The sequence below is a fragment of the Rhinichthys klamathensis genome, unplaced genomic scaffold (assembly GCF_029890125.1).
Source record: "Rhinichthys klamathensis goyatoka isolate OS25496 unplaced genomic scaffold, OSU_Roscu_1.1 h1tg000139l_1, whole genome shotgun sequence".
NCBI classification, from domain to species: domain Eukaryota; kingdom Metazoa; phylum Chordata; class Actinopteri; order Cypriniformes; family Leuciscidae; genus Rhinichthys; species Rhinichthys klamathensis.
The window spans coordinates 1,688,468-1,707,641 of record NW_026606674.1 but is presented as its reverse complement, the minus strand read 5'-3'; the positions used below and the strand labels follow the sequence as shown (position 1 = coordinate 1,707,641).

The window sequence follows — 19,174 nt, the reverse complement described above, 5'->3', positions numbered from 1 at the left end:
TCGCCCATGAGAACATTCAGCTCGACTCCATGAAGAGATTGAACATTCTGAGAGTTTTGTTTCATTCCCGTCACAATCAAACACATCCGCCCAGATTTCACCACTTCCCTCTCCAAACCAGTCTGATCCCACAACAGACACAGCAATCCCACAATTCAGCTGTCTACAGAGGACACTGGCAGCTCTCATATCCCAGCATGCATCACACACTGAGCCCCATTCATTGAGGAACCGAAGCTCCACTCTTCCAGAACAAGAGTCTGAGCCGTTTACCAGTCTGAGATCTGTGTAACCTGAATAAAGAACAGAGAAGTTAAAATAGTGTATAATGCAGCTGACAAAGAAGAATGAAGAGAGACAGAATATTGATAATTTACCAGAACAGATCAGGCCCACATTATTGTCACTGTTGCAGTTGTGTTTCTGTGATGATGATATTGAACAGAATGATATATGAGACTCATCTCCTCTGCACTGAATCTCTTGTGTCCACATCTGAGCGTCTCCTTTGCCGAAAGCATCTTCTCCCAGCACCTGTACAGGAGCCCCACAGTCCAGCTCTCTACACACAACCTCTGCATCCTGCTGGTCAAAGGCAGCGTCACACACTGTGTACCAGGTGTTCCCATGATTCACCTCTAATCTCCCAGAACACAGGTGAGACCCATCAGAAAGTCTGGGTTGTTTATGATCTGTTTGTATTAAATAAAACCATACAAAATGGATTTATTTAGAGTGGTAGGTTTAAGAGTTTGTTTATGAATAACAACATTAAGTTTTAAATAAATAACATGTATATTATGCCAATTAGTAGGAAAATGGCTAAATAAATATCGCAGGTTAGACACTGAAGCCCAGCCGCCTATAGAAACATCTCCACTCTCCCAGAACACAGGTGAGACCCGTACACAAGCTTGACCTTCCGTAGTTTATTGTTTCTGAATATATTTACACAATAAGACCATCTGTTACTATGATTATGATATGGACATAAAATAATATCCTTTCATTAATAATAGATTTTATAAATAGATACAATTGCGTTGTTAAGACAATAAAATATACTATTCATTAATTAGCATGCTTATGATTTGCTCTGACAAAAAAAATTACATTAAATTATTTTCAATTGCTTATAAGATGTTTATCAATGAAAGTCTGATCAGTGATGCATTAACAGAGTGATGTATGGAGCCGCTCACCTGTGCATCTGACTCCAGCATCTTCATGATGACCACAGTCACTAACACCCCATCCTCTTGATCTGCAGTTCTTCAGTGTTGACTCTGATCCACTACAGCGCACATTATCCATCAAGATTGATCCTGATCCTGGTCCAAAGCGAGCATTACGCACAGCCTCTACAGCCTCTCCACATCCCATCTCTCTACACACCACTCCAGCATCAGTCATATCCCAGTAATAATCACACACTGTTCCCCACTGACCATCATGATGAACCTCCACTCTACCAGCACAGGGACTGTTCCCACCAACTAACCTCACAGTCTCAAAATCTGTACATGAAAGAGAGAGAATGGGATCGAATCATCCAAAGTCAAGAAACATAAGATGTAAAAAGTTGGTAAATATAAATATAATATATTGAAACTGGGGATGATTGAATAAAAAATTGGTTGCCAGTAAAAGCTCAAACCATTTGTAAAATGTAATTGATAATTAATGATATAGTGTCACAAGATCTTAAGTTTCTAGATATTATAATGCTTCTATTTGTAATATTCTGCTTCAGTTTCTAGTGGTCTAATGCCATCCCAGACAAACTGCTTATTTAAAAAAGTAATATTTTACATCTTACGTTTATTTTGTACTTACCAGATGTGTTTATAGTGACTATAGAGGAGAGTAAAACGAGTGTCAGAAATCCCTCCATCTTCTTCTGCTCGTCACACTGTTTGTTTGACTCTGTTTCTCCTCTGCTCCCTCACACACACACTGAAGAAACTGGCTCCTGTCAGTCCCCTAAAGAGAGAGAGACTCTCACAGCTGCCAATGACACTCACTGTTACCTTATTAGACACAACAGAGGAAATCATCAAACATAATCACTGACAAATCACAAAGCAGCATTTTTATTTTCTCCATATATATCAATAAAGTGTGAGCGCTGATGAGCGGGACTCCTCCTCCACCATGAAAAGACACTTCACTGAGGATAGACTCATATAGTTGATAAGTCAGGATGGAGATAAGACTGGTGACTGATTTTTGTAAGTCTAATCACTTCAACACTTGTAACTTAGTAGAAAACTTAGTAGAAGTAGCATTTTTTTTCATGAATTATTTTAATAAATGTAACATTTTAATCTCATTGTTTCTGGATAAATTATGCATAATATTATACTATATGTGGAATTTACTGCTTTGTTCTTTATTCTAAAAATAAAATTTTATTACACCATAGTTAAAACTATATTGTTGCTAAGCTATTCAGATGTGTTTTTATTAAATAAATTAAATATGATCTACTACATAAATAGGTAAACCTATTTTAAAAAAAAACAGCAATGAATGTGCGTGTAATGCTGTATTTGTCCAGCAGATAGCAGCAAAACTCTTATTGTAAAGACTCTAGTGTTCCACATGAGGGAGAGTGAACGTATTTCAGGACGGCAATCAATGGTTTTTCTTAAACTTTAGCAACATTATAAGTAACTTGTTTCATGTAGTAGAGCTCATTTCACTGCACATTGATTTTACACTTGATCTGCTGTTGGGCCATTCCACCGAATGGGTGACATTTGCTTGTTGTATAACTTCAAAATTAAACTTTATTTTTAAATATTTTTTTCCAACAATAGTTCAACAACTATTCAAAATGTGTATTGGTCAATCTCAGGTAACTTTATTTTTTTTTACAAGGTTTCTAAGCAGAAAATAGACGCATGTTTCTCAGTCACGTTACCGAAACTTACGTGCCATTTTAAAAGCATGTTTAAAGCATGTCAGTTAATTCCTTTGTTTCCCCCGTAGTTAAGTGTTTATTTTTAAGACATTGTTGGTTGTTTGTTCAAATAACTGATATTTGTGACAAAAAAGGTGTATTTTAATAAAAAACATAAAGCGATTTTTTCATTTGAAAGAAGACCAAAAAGCCTCAAGTTTATAAATTTTTTAAAATAATTTAATTTATTAAACAATTCTATAAATGATGGACCAAACAAAACTGACAAAAACAGTGGTTTACCTTTATTTATTTATTTTAGAAAAAAAAAAGAGTAACAGGAATGAACACTTGGTATTAGGAATGAACACGGGTAACAATGAGTGTCCATATGTGTGTGCATGTGTATGAGAGAGAGTGTACATGACTGTGTGTGCATGAGATTTCTGTGTTGAAGTGATGTAGGTACTCTGTCTGTGCCAGTAATACTTCACAGTGAAGGAAAGAGAAAGAAGGAGAGAGAGGAGAAGAGAGTGAGGGAGAGAGAGACAAAAAGAGGGAAAAGAGAGGGTTTCTGTGTGTTTCGCTCTTTCCCTTGCAGGATGTCATGGGTGGGTGTTTCTGGCACCTAGTATGGGTTCTCTCAATCTTCTACAAAATATAAGAAAGACGAAGACAAAAAGTTTAAGTCACTTCGTGGTGGACTGGTTCCCTGAAGCATGGTATTCACAATGTAAAACTAATACTAATGTCTAATTTAAGTAATTGCAACCTTAAAACTCATAATTCAGGTGAATAGTATATCAACTAATATTTACAATATTAAATCAACAAAACAGAGGACTCTACTCATTCATAAATGAGTACATGACAAATACATGACATATGGCCACATAGCATTCATGCTAATAGAATGAGGACACTGAGCAAATTCTAGTGACTTACCAAAAGTTTATATTTTTTAAATAAATAAATAACATCTAATAAACAATTTAGGTAACAGGACAGTAGCCTACGCTGAGATAGACCTTCTCAGTAATATTTACAATTTATTCAAATATACAGAAATTAAAATAGGAGGACTTACGTATAGTCTTCCAATTGCCTTCAGAAGATCCTTCCTGTTGAAAAATGTGTCTTGTGACATGTTCCAAGTTTTTCAGAGGGGGGAATATGTTAGGGTGAAAAGTGAGTGAAAACCTGGGGACACGACTAAAATGTGTATTTTATCTAAGATATTAGATTAAATATTTTTTTCTCATAAAAAAACAAACATTTTAAAGGTGCTCTACGTAACTTTTAGCGGCCTCTAGTGGTGATGTTTCAGATTGCAACCAAATTTTACAAGAGCGCTCGTGCTCGAACTCATAGACAATACCGTCTATTACGCAAATATCTCGGCGAATACTTGACGGATTCGGCGAGCACCGAGCTCGTTGGGACCATCTAGTCGAGCTGAAAAGATCCATATAAGTTCCATAGTTTTTGGTGGTGTTTTCGCGGAGATATTAGCAGAAAACCATCGGGCGCGCTGCAAAATTGCGGACGCCGGTGACGTCACAATCTCAGGAGAAAATCGCTCGTATCTCTGGAACGCAAAGACCCAGAGAGCTCAAATTCGGGGGAGGAGGTCCCAGGGGAACCCTTGCCCGAACGCTAGAGTGGCGGGCCTCGGGGATGCCCCCTACCGGATCGCCGTTTGCTGGGACCCCCGATTTCAAACGGCTATAACTCGGGGAGCCGGGCGAGTTGGACCTCGGGGGTGGGCTCGTTCGAAAGGCCCCGTCCAGCACTACGAACGATTAGAGTCTTGGGAATATTTATCAAAGATTGACTGAGATATAAGCCGAAAAACGTGCGCCTTTAACCGGACGTAACTCCCTGACCGTCTACAATAGACTGTATATAAGGAGAGAGGCTCGGGAGCGCGCATGCACGTCACATCCGTTGGATTTCGCGGTAAATCCGAGCCGGAGACTTCACATAGAAATAGGAATACTGGCCTTCAGAGGTAATAGCAAAACTCGACAAGTGGATCATTTTAATGTGTGATTACAACCCCTTCACACACAGGCAATAAAAAAGGATTCATTTTAGTAGAAAAGTTACATAGAGCACCTTTAAGCATAAATTAGATATAAAGTCACACAACAATTCGACAAAAATAAGATTTCTGAAGGATTTTAATCATTAGGCCTACCCTATATTGCATGGTAAAGTTTGTGAGGACATGCAAAAAATGCTATTGCTATTTTATGTATGTTTTTAATTATACATTTTAAATGTGCCGTTATAGCTTAATGTGCACTTTGCTTAATAATAAAATGTATTTTAGAGTTTATTTTCATGCATTTTATAATGTCCTGGGGACAAAAATGTCACCCATTTGGGGGAATGGCTCAATAGTCTATGACAGATTGTAGGCCTATTCACTCTCTAGCGGGATTTAAATGTTTTTTGACTGACAATCAGTGGTGGAAAGAATACTGAAAAAGCATACTCAAGTAAAAGTACTGTTACTTGTCAAAAAATGAGTAGAGTAAAAGTACATGACACGCATGAATGAAGGTTGAATGAAGGTTGAGTACCAGCAGGGGGCAATAATTTCCTCAATGCCAACAACTCTCCACGGACCAAATAGAAGCGATATAGTGCATTCTCCAAAATTCCCGCGTCGTTCAGGTCGGTCAAAGCCATTTGTATTACGGTGCTGTCATTTAATATACGTTGCTATAGCTTAACGTTATACTTGTGTGTATGAAGACTGTGGAGCTTTTTAATCTATGGTGTTGTTAACGTTACTGTGGTCAATAACGTCAATGGAAATTGATATTAATTGGCTAATTAATTAATCACAGAAAGCTGCTGTCGATCCTGAAATATCGATACTGATGTTGTATCTATTCTAAAGGATAGATCCTCACATAAAACCAGTAATTTTATTCATTTAGAACGAATTTATTTTATTCAGAAATGATGCAATAAATCGATTATACGTGACCGTAAAGGCTTTATACGTGACCGTAAAGGCCATTACATTGTTACACACACACACACACACACTCACACACACACACACACACACACACACACATATATATATATATATATATCAATCATATAAGCTGTTCTAATAATTATGATGCTGAAAATTCAGCTTTGATCTCAGGAATAAACTACATTTTAACATATTCAAATAGAAAACAGATCGCCTATTTTAAATAATATTTCACAATTTAAATTTTTACAAAGATTTACTGTATTTTTGATCAAATAAATTAAGCATTTGTAAGCATATTAGACTTCTTTTAACATTAAACATCTTACCGACCCCACATGTAAAATTTACTATAATTATTCTAGTTTGTGCAAATACATTTAGTTTTTATTGATCGTTAAAGTTCATATACATAGTGTTATGTTCTGTAATTGATGTTAATAAATCTGTCAGAAGAAAATGTGCAAAATTGGGGGTACAACACTGTAACCCTTTAAAAACAATAACCATACACACAACTAATTACAGGTGCATCGAGGAGGACAAATCACAAAATCTTTTAGTGGTCATGAAAATGTATTCAGATTAAGCATATTAATGATGCATTCACCTCATTTATCACGACACAATGCTTCTGTTCATGAATGCAGTTTACATGCTGAATATGCAATAACAGCAGCATCACAGTTATCTTTATTTTGTTTCAGTTATATGTATAATATGACACATCCAGGAATCTTTGCTGCAAAATAATTAACTATGTTTTTGTTTTCCTTTGTCCAACAGCTCCTGTTTTTTTACCCACCATCCTTCCTTGTTACCTCCACCTGTCTATCTTTATAAGAAACCAACGGCTCTTTTAAGAGCCAATCCTCTATCTATCTCTCTCTCACTCTCTCTCAGTCTCAGTCTCTCACTCTCAGTCTCACTCTCAGTCTCTCTCTCTCACTCACTCTCACTCTCAGTCTCTCACTGTCAGTCTGTCTGTCTCTCTCTCTCTCTCTCTCTCTCTCTCTCTCTCTCTCTCTCTCTCTCTCTCAGTCTCTCACTGTCAGTCTGTCTCTCTCTCTCTCTCTCTCTCTCTCACTCTCAGTCTCTCACTGTCAGTCTGTCTCTCTCTCTCTCTCTCTCTCTCTCTCTCTCTCTCTCACACACACACACACACGCTCTTTCTTTCTCTCTCTCTCTCCATCTCTATCTCTTTTCTAAAGCGTCACTGTCTTCAAGTAAGTATTGTTACTCTATTATTTATTTTTCTTTCACCTTATTCTCTCACTGTCCAAAACATTTTTTTTTTATTTAGTTTTTATATAGCCTATAGCCACCCTATACTATACATCCTTAATACTTTTTGTCTGACTGTGTTTTTATCTTCCAGTATAGTATCTTTGAAATGGCTGCTCAGCAAGACAGAGGGAGAGCAGATGATGCTATTTTCCTTGCAGACATGTTCCTTGCTCAAACCAAAGTGAGTATTTTTTGAGACAATCCAGTATTGGTAATAATACTTAAGAGTGGGAATTAGAGTGCAAAATTTGAATGAACTGCTCAAGATTTGGCTGTATTTCAGTTTTATCATAAACTGCTCACTTTCTGTCATGCAAGGCAAAGCAAGCGAAGGACAAAGCAACATCTGCTAAAGAAGGTAATAAATTTAATGTCCGATGGGTGGAGAGAGATGCTAAAGGACGTCCACTGCTAAAAAGAAGCAGAAGTGGAGAGACACGAAAACGTGCTTCAGCTACAGGTAGTCCATGTCTTCCAAGATTATTTGTGATTACCCACCACAGAATGCTTCTTAACTAAGTATAACTGTGCCCATTGTATACCGAATTCAGCTTGCTATTTGTTTGTTAGGTTAATAGGATTTCTGTTTCCGGATTTTAATAATTTTCCTTTAAATACTGTATGTTAAACTGTGCCATCAGAAACACCACATGGTGGATGTTTTACTTATGTTATTGACTTCACTGTAATGCTTAGCAATTCCAAAGAAATTAAGTAGAAGTGAAGCATCAGTGTCAGGTTCATGCTTCTAACAGTTCAAGATTATGAGGAAAAAAACTTTTAGAGTTTAAAGGAATTGTCAGACATATCAATCAACCTATTATAGCCTTAAGTCACTATATGAACACTGTATTGTATGCTTGTAAGACATGAACATTGTTATCTCTTTCCTTTCTATCTATCTTTTCAGTTGTTTCTGTGGTTGGCAGTGAGGACGCTACACCTTTCGAGTCATCTGAGGAGGTTCCCACAGTTACCCAATCAAACTGCTCTCAACACTTATTCGGTAAGATGACACCTGACCTTACTGTAATTAAGCAATTTAGCAATAAGCGTGAAAGGAATTATTATTTTCTTATTTCTGTCTTTTAGACATTGAGATGCAGAAACTGCAGGATATTCTGACCTCAGCAGATGTTCAAGGCACCAACAAGTCCCCTTCAACATCCACATCATGGTGCTTGCGCCAATCTGTAGCCCAAGATGAGTGGCGGAAAGCAAGGTCTTATCACATCAACTGCTTGCTGTCCTGCAATATGGCTTCAGAAAAGAACTGCAGCCACTGCACATCTCCTGCCGTCATTCGCTGCAGAGACTGCATGCCACAAGAGTGGCTGTGCATGGATTGTGACACACACATTCACAAAAAACTCACCCTCCATAACAGGGAGTCCTGCATTGAGGGAATTTACAAGCCCATTGAGCCAACAGTGTGCTGTGTAAAAAAAGATGGCAAATATACACTGGTCAATCAAGGTAGTGTTTTGAACCTTTTTGGTAAAGTGATTTTTTGGTGACGTTTTTTTTTTTTTTTTTTTTTTTTATTATGTTAATTGTACATATTTTTAATGATTTCTCTCAAATTATTTCTCTTCTCTTTTCAGTATGTTTATTGCCTACAGTGAGACCTGTCCAGTTATGCACTTGCGACCCTTCAAACTTCACAGAATCAGCTGGCAGAGCAATCATTTTGGTTTGCATAAATGGTAGGAACTATGGTTTTATATTTAAAATTTGTTCTTGTCCCTTTGTGTGTTAGAATGTTCTACTTTTTTATTTTAGGTCGGTATGACTTGCACTTGCCAAACTTGCTGTGCAGATTATGTCTGGCTCATTGGACACCTGACATGAGCGACCTAATAAGAAGTGGGTACTGGCCAGCATCTGTGAATGCTGACACGCTGTTTTCAGTCGATGTCTTCACCACATTTGAAGAAATGAAAACTGTTGCACCAGGATTATCGAGACAAGGTTTTTTGCGGATGTTGGAGAGGAGGACTTGTCTCTTTGGAAGGGTAAGATCAGTGTGGATCAAAGTTGCCTTAAGTAGAGATGGGAGAATATTAGTGTAGCTATTTCATTTTACTCTTTACTAATCGCATGTACAGGCTGGGAAAATACATGGAGACGTATTTCAAAGAAGCTTCATGGAATACACATTCTGCCAGTACCAGTGTGAAGAAATGGCCAGTGTAGATCACTTCACCTGCCCGGCTTGTACACCCAACATGCTCGCTCTTTGTGCAGATGGCAACAGAAAAGTGTACCGATTTCGGCAGTCAAAAGGGTTAGTTGTTTTAAACTTGTAATCATTTTACTTAATGTAAAATTAACAGAACATATAATGTCTTACACTGAACATATTTTTTTTCTTATTCTATTAAGGTCAGAGGAACCCTATTTTGATGGCACCTTCATTGCCAAGGACACTGATGTACACCATTTTGTTGATGAGATCAGGAGTAAAATGAAAAGTGTTAGTTTTTGCTCCTATGATTTAAATCCAAAATTTGAAATGTATGATTGTTGCTTTATTAAATAGATATTGTATCCCTAGCATGGTGCACTCTTTTAAGCAATCTTGTGTTGATGTTTGAAATTAAACATGGTATGTGTGGTGGCATCCAAAATGGCTAGTTTAGGAGCTCATTCATTATGTAATAGCAGATCTCATCTTGTCAACATAATGACCTTTTCTGTACAAAAATGTTACACTTACATTGATGTAATAGTTGGATTGTTTTATACTCTATACACCTGTATAATGTTATTCACAGTGATTGTTGATACTTTTGGAATGAACCATTTACTGTACATGGCACTAGATTAAATACTTTACAGAAATGATTGATCAATACCCATAGTTGAGTCTTAAGTGTAGTATTTCCTGTTGTTATTGCTGCCGTTACCTTGCCAACAAAGTGAATTTACCATGGCATTACTTCAGGTAACTATAAAACTATGTTGTACATGCATGCAAACTAGTTCATTTTGAGCTGTTGATTTGTTTGTCTCTGTCTTCTTGCAAAATAAGATATTCAATTACTATCTTACTTAATTTTTATCTTAACATTGTATGCCAGTTGTATACAGGGTATATAACTAAAAGTAATCACACAAAATAACACTTTCACTTGTTAATTGGCAAGTAGGTATAGAGTTATGTGTTGTATTAATTAATTAGTAAAATATAGCCATAAATAAGACATTTTTCATTATCCTGCTACATAACTTCACTCTGGATACAATAATTAACACTTGACAACTGGTGAATCAGCTTACAATCTTAGAGGCTATTTGCTTTAAATTATGTCTACCATTTTATACATACATATATTTATGTATTCAATGTCCTTGTGGTCTTTGTATCACATATCATGTTGTTCTTTACAAATAAAGTTTTTTTTTTATCATTATCTTCTGTATAAAAACATAAGTTGAAAATATTTAACCTAAAGAAAACGAATAGAATAGGTAAAATGGAGAATTTCCCTAAGTGTGGGTGGTTGTGTGATGGACTGGCGACCTGTCCAGAGTTTTCCCTGCCTCTCGCCAAAATGTCAAATAATATTAAATATATATAATAAAGGATAACATATTTTTAAAACATTTGTTGGCAATGTCAGTTATTTATATTATGTGTGTGTGTGTGTGTGTGTGTGTGTGTGTGTGTGTGTGTTTGTTTTTGCGCACCCTTCTTCCGTTTCTGTTAGACAGGTTTCTGTGATCAGGCTACGCGCCTGCGCGAACCTATGGCGCCAACACGGTTACCCTAGCAACTAGCATAAATCTCCCATACAAGCAATTTTGGCTAATAATAATAACCATAATACGATGTTTTTGGTCTGAATTCATACAACACGTATTATGCTTTTGCAGTAGCATGTCTGTTAGGAAGCTACTTTATACGATAGTTCTTTTTGAAACCCTACTTACTTGCAACCCTATTTTGCCAACCGGAAGAACTACATATTTAACGGGCTGTCTATCACGTTGCAATCTGTTGCAACAGGGAATTGTAGTTTTGTTTTTGTAAATTGCTAAAACATGTAAATGGATGTCTGGAGTATAAAACTAAGAGTGCACTCATGGGTATGGGCGTATGTGAAACACAAAGGTTTGGTCAGAATTTGGAATTATAAATGATAACTAGGTGAGATTACATTTTTACCACTTTTGGTGATGCCCCCTATTGGTGATCGCACCAACTGGTATCCCTTTTGATGGAAGAGTCCAAGAGCTTTATATAACAGTTGGTTTTATTATTTTAGCCCATTCAGTTGCTGAATTATAAGACTCACAACATGCATCAATTTCAAAGTTCAGAGGTCAATATTTCAAAGCAGGAGCCAGGTACAGCCTTCAGGTTGCAAAGCTGTTACTCGGCTGATCAAGACCTTTCCAGTGATGTGTTTGGTTTAATCATATGACAAAATTTTAATTTTCACTCTGCCCACTCAGCCCTTGTGTCATGCATGCATTTCAAAGAGACATGAGGTGGTCTAATGTATAAATGTTAATTAAAATGTATTTGTTGGTCACAGTGGCCAAATTCATGAATTAAATGTTAATTTTGACTTATTTGAATCACATATATCACTGTGGGCCTCTTGGAACGTTTCTTTTTCACAAACCTTAACCTAATAAAAAAGCTTTCAGAGTGATCTCAAATTAATGGTGTTCATTAATATGAATTAAAATACAGAGGTGAGTTGCATTAAAAAATAAATCACAGTATCATTATAGATATTCAGTGTCCATCCTCCCATACCATACTTTTATAGGTCATAATTAAGTGTTTTTATGCTGTGGTCATATGGCTAAGTGGCTGTTTAGACAATCGTCATCTAATTTACCTTACATAAATATGTCATTATATTACACTTGCTAAATCTCCAAGAGCAATACAGCAATTAGATTTATTAATTACTTTTGTGTTACTTTTTAAAACTCACACCCCCGACCACCCTATACCACAAGCAGAGCAAGACACCAAATCATGAGGTCTGATTCAGGGTCAGTTTCACAAAAAAACATATTAAAACCTGGTCCTAGACCAAAAGAAAGGAGGCAGACTGGTTGGGACAAAAGTTCAGCAGACTAGGTTGAAACCTCAGCTCACATGACATCTTTCAAAAGTCCTGTGGTGAAGTAACTGAAGTAAAGATAATTTTATTACTATAGCTGTAATGTGATTGCTAAGAATAAATGTAATTCTGTACATTACCTTGTTAATGAAAGACATTTGCAGTAGTAAAAGTAATCTATACACTGTTGGTAATAACAGTGCCATCTGAAGAGGACGAGGGATCCAGGGACAGCTCCATCCAGGACAAAGTAAAGTCACAAACTGTATGTCATAATGACACAACACATACACTCACCTAAAGGATTATTAGGAACACCATACTAATACTGTGTTTGACCCCCTTTCGCCTTCAGAACTGCCTTAATTCTACGTGGCATTGATTCAACAAGGTGCTGAAAGCATTCTTTAGAAATGTTGGCCCATATTGATAGGATAGCATCTTGCAGTTGATGGAGATTTGTGGGATGCACATCCAGGGCACGAAGCACCCGTTCCACCACATCCCAAAGATGCTCTATTGGGTTGAGATCTGGTGACTGTGGGGGCCATTTTAGACCACACCCCTAAATGCATTGAAGCAACTGCCATGTGATTGGTTGATTAGATAATTGCATTAATGAGAAATTGAACAGGTGTTCCTAATAATCCTTTAGGTGAGTGTATGTGCAATGCTTTATGAGGGCACTGACACACTTTTAAACCCATTTTATTTAACAAAACTTAATGTGACTGGTAGGCAACAGTTAACATTATTTTAAATTATGGTATGATTACACAACACATTATGTAATGTAGTTTTACATATATTTAAGACTAATGCAAAAATTGCAAGAAAGTCAATCTTTATGTAAAAAAGCTTTGTATAAAGTTGTTTAACAGGTTGCCATTTAAAATCATGGTGCTGTATGCAAAGGCATTTCCATTGTTTGATACAGAAGAAATGTGTAGGCAAAATATGTGAACAATTAATTACTGTGGATGATTGATATGTTTCAATAGCCCAACACTGACAGGACATCATGTATGATTCATAGGAGAGGCAGTATGTTTTCTATATAGAGAAAAGTTAAGGATCAAAAGCTACAAATGTTTTTATTTTTATTTTTTATAAAACTATTCTCTGAATAAATTCCCAGATACATTTTATGTTGTCTTGGATGCTCATAAAAAAGTGCTCCAAAATGGCAATGAAAGGGTCCAGTCGCAAGAAGCGTTTATTTTCACAACAGTAAGAAGAAAGAAAGGCAAACTACACACAAAAAAAGTGCTCCACAACCTGACGGGAGCACTAACAAGTGTCCATATCCGCCACCCACTCCAATGGCCACTTCTTTCCACTGTAACACAAAAAGGAAATATGCAATTAGATGTTTTGGTTCTGCAGAGGAACTGTAGACACAAAGACACACATTAAGATTCCTGTAGCTGTTTTCCAATGGCTGTGTTTTAGTGGGGTTTCTTCATTACATCACAGTTGTCTAATGTTAGTCAACTACAATGCAATGAAAGCCTTAATTGTTATTTTAAGTCAAGAAAATTCTATAATCTGTTATGTTTCTGACATGAATCACTGTTTGGTGTGCACAAGACTCCAAAGTGTTTTACATTTTTGGGTTGGGTTTACATTTATGGTAAAGTTAGGCCAACTGCTCAGTTTTTGAGACAATTCTATTTTAAAGCATAAATTGATTTTGTCTTAGTAACTCAAAAATGAGGAATGTGAATGGTTTCTAACACAGAAACCTAAAATTCTCGGGACAGCAGCATTTGTCCAAATTTCAATCTTAACCGTTCTATTTCATCAGAAACGATCTTAAAACAGGGCAAGTGTAAACAAGTGTAAAATACCGAACTAACCCCTTAAATTGCATTAGCCTTAAGGCAAAAGGTCATGTCACCTTTGGTTCTCTCTTGAAGATACAAATATATAGACTTTTACATAATGCAGGTCGTGTAGTTTGGGCATAACATCTTTATCATTATTGGTAACTGTATTTTCGGTGTGCCTGTAAAGTGTTAATGGCAAATAAGATTAAGGGAATAAAGAGAAAAAAACTAAATGAAGTGTCTTAGTAAGGTGTTGGGCCACCAAGAGCCACCATAACAACTTTTTGGACTGAAGCTGTTATAAACACCAAATAAAAGCATATATTTTGGACCATTGGAGCTCCCCAGATTTCAGAGACTTAGAGAAACTATGCCAAAGAGCATGAAACTCTTCTGGGGGCACATAGTAGCCCAACACCTTATTAAGACACTTTGTGTGGGTTATAAAAATATATTTATGAACTATATAGACAAATCTTACCTTAATCTTACCTAACATGTGTCAATAGTTTGTACATGTTAAAGGTTCTCTAAGCGATCCTGGGTGACGTCACTTCTTGTTGACGTTCGAACTATTGTCAAACAAAACGGAGGCTAGCTAGACCCTCCCTCCTCCTCATCCGCACACTAACCCCCCAAACCCCGCCCCCAAACCCTTCTTGTCGGTCATTGGCTGGAACAGTTTGTTATGTTTCGGGGAGCGGGTCGCCGCAGTTTGCTTTTGTTGCTGTTTGTGGAGCCTGGGCTGTCTACAGAGATCGCGTTTCTTTACAGTGTGTTCAGGGGACAGGCAGCCAGCGGACAGTGAGGAGATGTTTGCTGTATGTGACAAAAAATGTTTTGGCCTAAAAAACGCGTGACATCGCTTAGAGCACCTTTAAAACTAATTGGCTATGTGTTACCCATGAGAAGTTGTACATACCAGAGTTTGCATGGCTCCCACTCCACTTGCTTCCATTTTTGACCCTAAAAATAGTGAGACTTTTTCAGTTTCAAATATTTGCTTTGTTTAGCAGTTATACCACTCACCAATACTTTTTCAAGACCATTACACCAATAAAATAACATTTTGTAACCTTTGTAGTGTTTTACTGGTATTTAACCTTAATGACTTTGTATTTGGCAACCCTCTTCACGGGGTAATAACCCTGGCTCCCTGTCACTGTATGTGGGCATTCTGAAAGGAAACAAATATTACATTCACAAAGCTTAACACTACTATAAACAAGCCATTATAGAATGATAAGTGGTTATTAAGCTAGAATGGGTTGTACTTAGTTACAGTTTTGATATTGTAGTTATTATGGTACAGAAGTTGTATTGAACACTGGTAATTTACTGTAAATGTAATCAACACAAACTTTAGGGTTGGGCAGTTGTAATAAATATATTGGCAAACAAAGACAAGTTAAATCCATGGATTCAAATTAATCTCTATTGTGCTGCCTGGCAGTTGTTAATTAATTGCTTTCTCACAGCAAAGACTAACATGCTTTTGACTGTGAAAACCAGAACCAAAAGCAAAAACATGTATGTTACTTTCTGACTATGCTATTATGTTGCCAAATAATTGCCAGAAGACTGTAGCTAGGTACTACAGCTCATACTAATCAATTTTGTGGCATTCAGTCCACACTCCTATACAGAAAGCTGGACAAGCAGTACATCAACATACCTTTCCTTTTTTTCAGCCGCACTGTAGCGGGAGCAGGACAGCCTCCTTCCACAACTTCCACTGTCAAACAAGGTAATAACAACATATTTAAATGATTATGGTGTGATTTCTGCAAGTATTTGTATCTAACAAAGAGCTGTAGAATATGATGTGTAGGCACAGGACATCTCTGCAGCGCCACAATATTTAATTTAAAATAGTATTTTAACACAAATTTTGCCTTTAACAAATATTGCACCTCCTGTGGTTTGAAAATTGCAGTAGGTCATATTGCGAGTTCGATAAGATTTTGATTAGTTGTTCAGCCCTACTGTTAAATAAACATATTAATTTGGACATCGCCCAAACCTAATTGACCACAGCCACTTACAAATGCAAATACAGCCTTCATGAAGACTCACAACAATTAATATAAATCCCAATGTATGGATTACACACACTACATCAACAAACCTTTCCTTTTATTTGGCCGCACAATAGTAGGAGCAGGACAGCCTCCTTCCACAACTTCATCTGTTAAATATAGAGAAACATTTAAAATATGTAAAAAAAAATATTTTAAAAAATTTGCAAAATGTTGCATCCATGTCACCCACATGAGGAATACAATTAGGCACAGTTTATAATGAAGACTGGGCTTTATTTGTCAAAATGTTTTTCCAAGGTGAGACAGAGACCTTTAAAGAATGCTCTTTAGACACAGGCCAATTTCGAATAATACAACCAGGTGTCCTACACATTTCAAAATTGACGGATGCAACTCTCCACAAAATAAAAGGAATATTACATACATTCTGCAACATTTTCATATGATATTGCACAACGTGATATTGCAATAACGATAGTGAGTCAATATATTGTGCACTACGAATGGGAACCCAGAAACAATGTCCTAAATATGGGCAAACACAGGCATGATTGAAGTAATGACAACAGCAGCAGTTCATGGAATTTGATGAGAGGTTCTAATCCAATAATCATTTTTAAATATATATACAGTGGTGGCCAACATTATTAGAACGGTTAGATTTTTTGATGTTTTAAAAGAAGACTTCCTATCTCCAAGGCTTCATTTATTTGATCCAAAATACAGCAAAAACAGTAATATTGTGAAATATTTTTTACAATTTAAAATATCTGTTTTCTATTTGGTTATATTTTAAAATGTAATTTATTTCAGTGATCAAAGCTGAATTTTCAGCATCATTACTCCAGTCTTCAGTGTCACATGATCCTTTAGAAATCATTCTAAAATGCTGATTTGATGCTCAAGAAACATTTATATATATATATATATATATATATGCATTTGGCAGACGCTTTTATCCAAAGCGACTTACTGTGCACTTACAGGGACAATCCCCCCCGGAGTAAAGTGCCTTGCTCACAGACACACTGTGTAATTTATTATTATTATTATCAATGTTGAAAACTTTTTTTTTTACATAATAATAAATGTTTCGGGACTCTGAATTCGTTTACAGTTTCACATTACACAAAGTAAGAGTATGGTTTTGTGGGGCTTATAACTTATTTTCAATACTCTTCATATACTGTAGCTCCTTTTATGCTTACCTTTTTCAAAAGAAACTGGGGAGGCTGCTGAAGGTCCTTCTGGGGAGTGGGGTCTTTTCCCCAGGTTCTGGGATTGCTTTACCGAGGGTGCTAAAGAGGACACTGACTGTCCAATTGGGGACTTCGGTGGTCCAATAAGGGCTGCTGGAGGTCCCGTTGGAGCTGTTGGGGGATTAAGCAGGGCCACTGCTTCCTGCTGATTTGATATGACCATTGGTGGTCCTGTTGGGGGTTCAACTGGGGCTGATGAACTTTCAATTACATGTGGGGTCCAGCCTACATTGTAGAAGTACATAATTATTTAGAAAACATCGATCAACCTTTTTCACAATTTTAAGTCATTTTATAGAACAAACATCTAATCGATTAATCAAGAAAAAAAATGACAGTAAAAATAATCGTTAGTTGCAGCCGTAGTAGCAAAAAGAGATGTGTATAGACCTAACAAGTGCTGTTCTACCAAACTACTTCTTCCTAAGCTGTATTGATTTAATAGGTGAATGTTCTCAAGACATGTGATGGATGTTTTGAGATAGTCTGGTGGATGACCAATTGTGCCATTTTTTTCTACTGAAATTTTATAATTAAAATTATAGCATGGCTAATTACATTGTCTTCCAATTCAATTCAATAGAATAGAATAGAATGACACATTTATTTAGAACTTTCATATGTACTACTGTACACCCAAAGCGCTTTACAATCATACCAGGAGGTCTCCTCAACCACCACCAGTGTGCAGCATCTACTTTGGTGATGTGACGGAAGCCACCGTAAACCGGCGCCAGTGCGCTCATCACACCAGCTACTCTGCTAGGACTAGTGTCACTACCTAAAAAGTGTAGAGCCCTGATCTGCAACATCTATAATGAGCATGGATCACTAAGTTTAGGGCCAGGCACTGTTTTAGTGAAAAAAGGCAGCATATCTGCATGCGTTTATAAAATAAATTTCATTTCTTTAATCCACCATCACAGTTCAAGCTTGGTTTAGTATAAAAGCCAAATATACTGGATCGCCTGGTGTGTGCGTTCTATTTTATTTAAGATTAAAATGAAAACCAAGCAGATAAAATGAATGTTATTTTATTGGTACTTAAACGTGAGCAGCTAAATAGCTAGCTGCTTAGCTTTTAACCTCTCCCAATTAGTTTAGTTTTAGTTGTAAGCGAAAACCATCAATGATAATCTGAATGATCTATTAGTCAAGAGAAGGAAACCACAGGCTTACCTGTGAGGCTCTGACAGCATCAAATACAGGACATTTTTTAAATAAATAACAGAATATTCTTACCTTGAATAACAATATCATACATGCCCTTAATTCGTTCAAGGCATGTATGTGATGTCTCACTCAGCTGGCAGCGGGGTGCCAAAACCTCAGACACCCAATTGTTTGGCTTTTTTCCAGGCTTGGAGAGAAGTAAAACCCCCCTTAACCCCAGGGCCTGCAATTTTTCGAGCTAAAAATACAAGGACACACATACAAAATAACATATATTATTTAAAAATATATCTAGCAACATTTGGAAAACAACCTGCATAAAAACAATACAAGAAATTGCATACCAACAACACAGCTTCATCCTGTATATGAGAGGTAGTCCGATTTTTTTTTTGCATTTGAACCCAGCTCTCCCTCTTCTGATCAAATTTTTTTAGTTTCTTTTCTAGCCTCAGCTTATGTGGCTGTTCTTTCTTGCATGTGTTGCAAGTTTTGCAGGCCACATTTAGATCTGTATGGCAGACCATACAGTTTCGCCTGGTTGACCCCTGGCCTGGCATTTCTATTATAGATAAAGTAAGAGAGTGACAGATT

The 19,174-nt window shown here is 36.7% G+C and overlaps 2 protein-coding genes across 2 annotated transcripts; one reads left to right on the top strand and one right to left on the bottom strand.

The window, feature by feature from the left end:
- The first annotated feature begins 7,075 nt into the window (after positions 1 to 7,075).
- On the top strand, positions 7,076 to 9,856 carry LOC130089934 (uncharacterized). The gene is made up of 9 exons (XM_056257548.1): positions 7,076 to 7,129; positions 7,282 to 7,371; positions 7,509 to 7,650; positions 8,101 to 8,196; positions 8,283 to 8,666; positions 8,795 to 8,896; positions 8,973 to 9,205; positions 9,299 to 9,477; positions 9,576 to 9,856. The coding sequence occupies exons 2-9, from the start codon at positions 7,297 to 7,299 to the stop codon at positions 9,730 to 9,732; spliced, it is 1,368 nt and encodes a 455-aa protein (XP_056113523.1). The 5' UTR covers positions 7,076 to 7,129; positions 7,282 to 7,296; the 3' UTR covers positions 9,733 to 9,856.
- A 3,698-nt stretch (positions 9,857 to 13,554) lies between these two features.
- Positions 13,555 to 19,174, bottom strand: LOC130089937 (uncharacterized). The gene is made up of 8 exons (XM_056257553.1): positions 18,925 to 19,174; positions 18,650 to 18,818; positions 17,357 to 17,632; positions 16,235 to 16,294; positions 15,782 to 15,841; positions 15,210 to 15,283; positions 15,029 to 15,072; positions 13,555 to 13,616 (listed from the first exon to the last, which is right to left on the bottom strand). The coding sequence occupies exons 1-8, from the start codon at positions 19,138 to 19,140 to the stop codon at positions 13,568 to 13,570; spliced, it is 948 nt and encodes a 315-aa protein (XP_056113528.1). The 5' UTR covers positions 19,141 to 19,174; the 3' UTR covers positions 13,555 to 13,567.

Bases quoted from the DNA above. Each gene is read 5' to 3' on its own strand.
- LOC130089934 (XM_056257548.1), top strand. From the start codon at position 7,297: ATGGCTGCTCAGCAAGACAGAGGGAGAGCAGATGATGCTATTTTCCTT. The intron at 7,372-7,508 runs GTGAGTATTTTT...CTGTCATGCAAG, and splicing joins TGTTCCTTGCTCAAACCAAA to GCAAAGCAAGCGAAGGACAA. The intron at 8,197-8,282 runs GTAAGATGACAC...TCTGTCTTTTAG, and splicing joins CTGCTCTCAACACTTATTCG to ACATTGAGATGCAGAAACTG.
- LOC130089937 (XM_056257553.1), bottom strand. From the start codon at position 19,140: ATGCCAGGCCAGGGGTCAACCAGGCGAAACTGTATGGTCTGCCATACA. The intron at 15,284-15,781 runs GTATGTTGATGT...GTTTCCTTTCAG, and splicing joins GCGGCTGAAAAAAAGGAAAG to AATGCCCACATACAGTGACA. The intron at 15,073-15,209 runs GTTAAATACCAG...CACTATTTTTAG, and splicing joins CCAAATACAAAGTCATTAAG to GGTCAAAAATGGAAGCAAGT.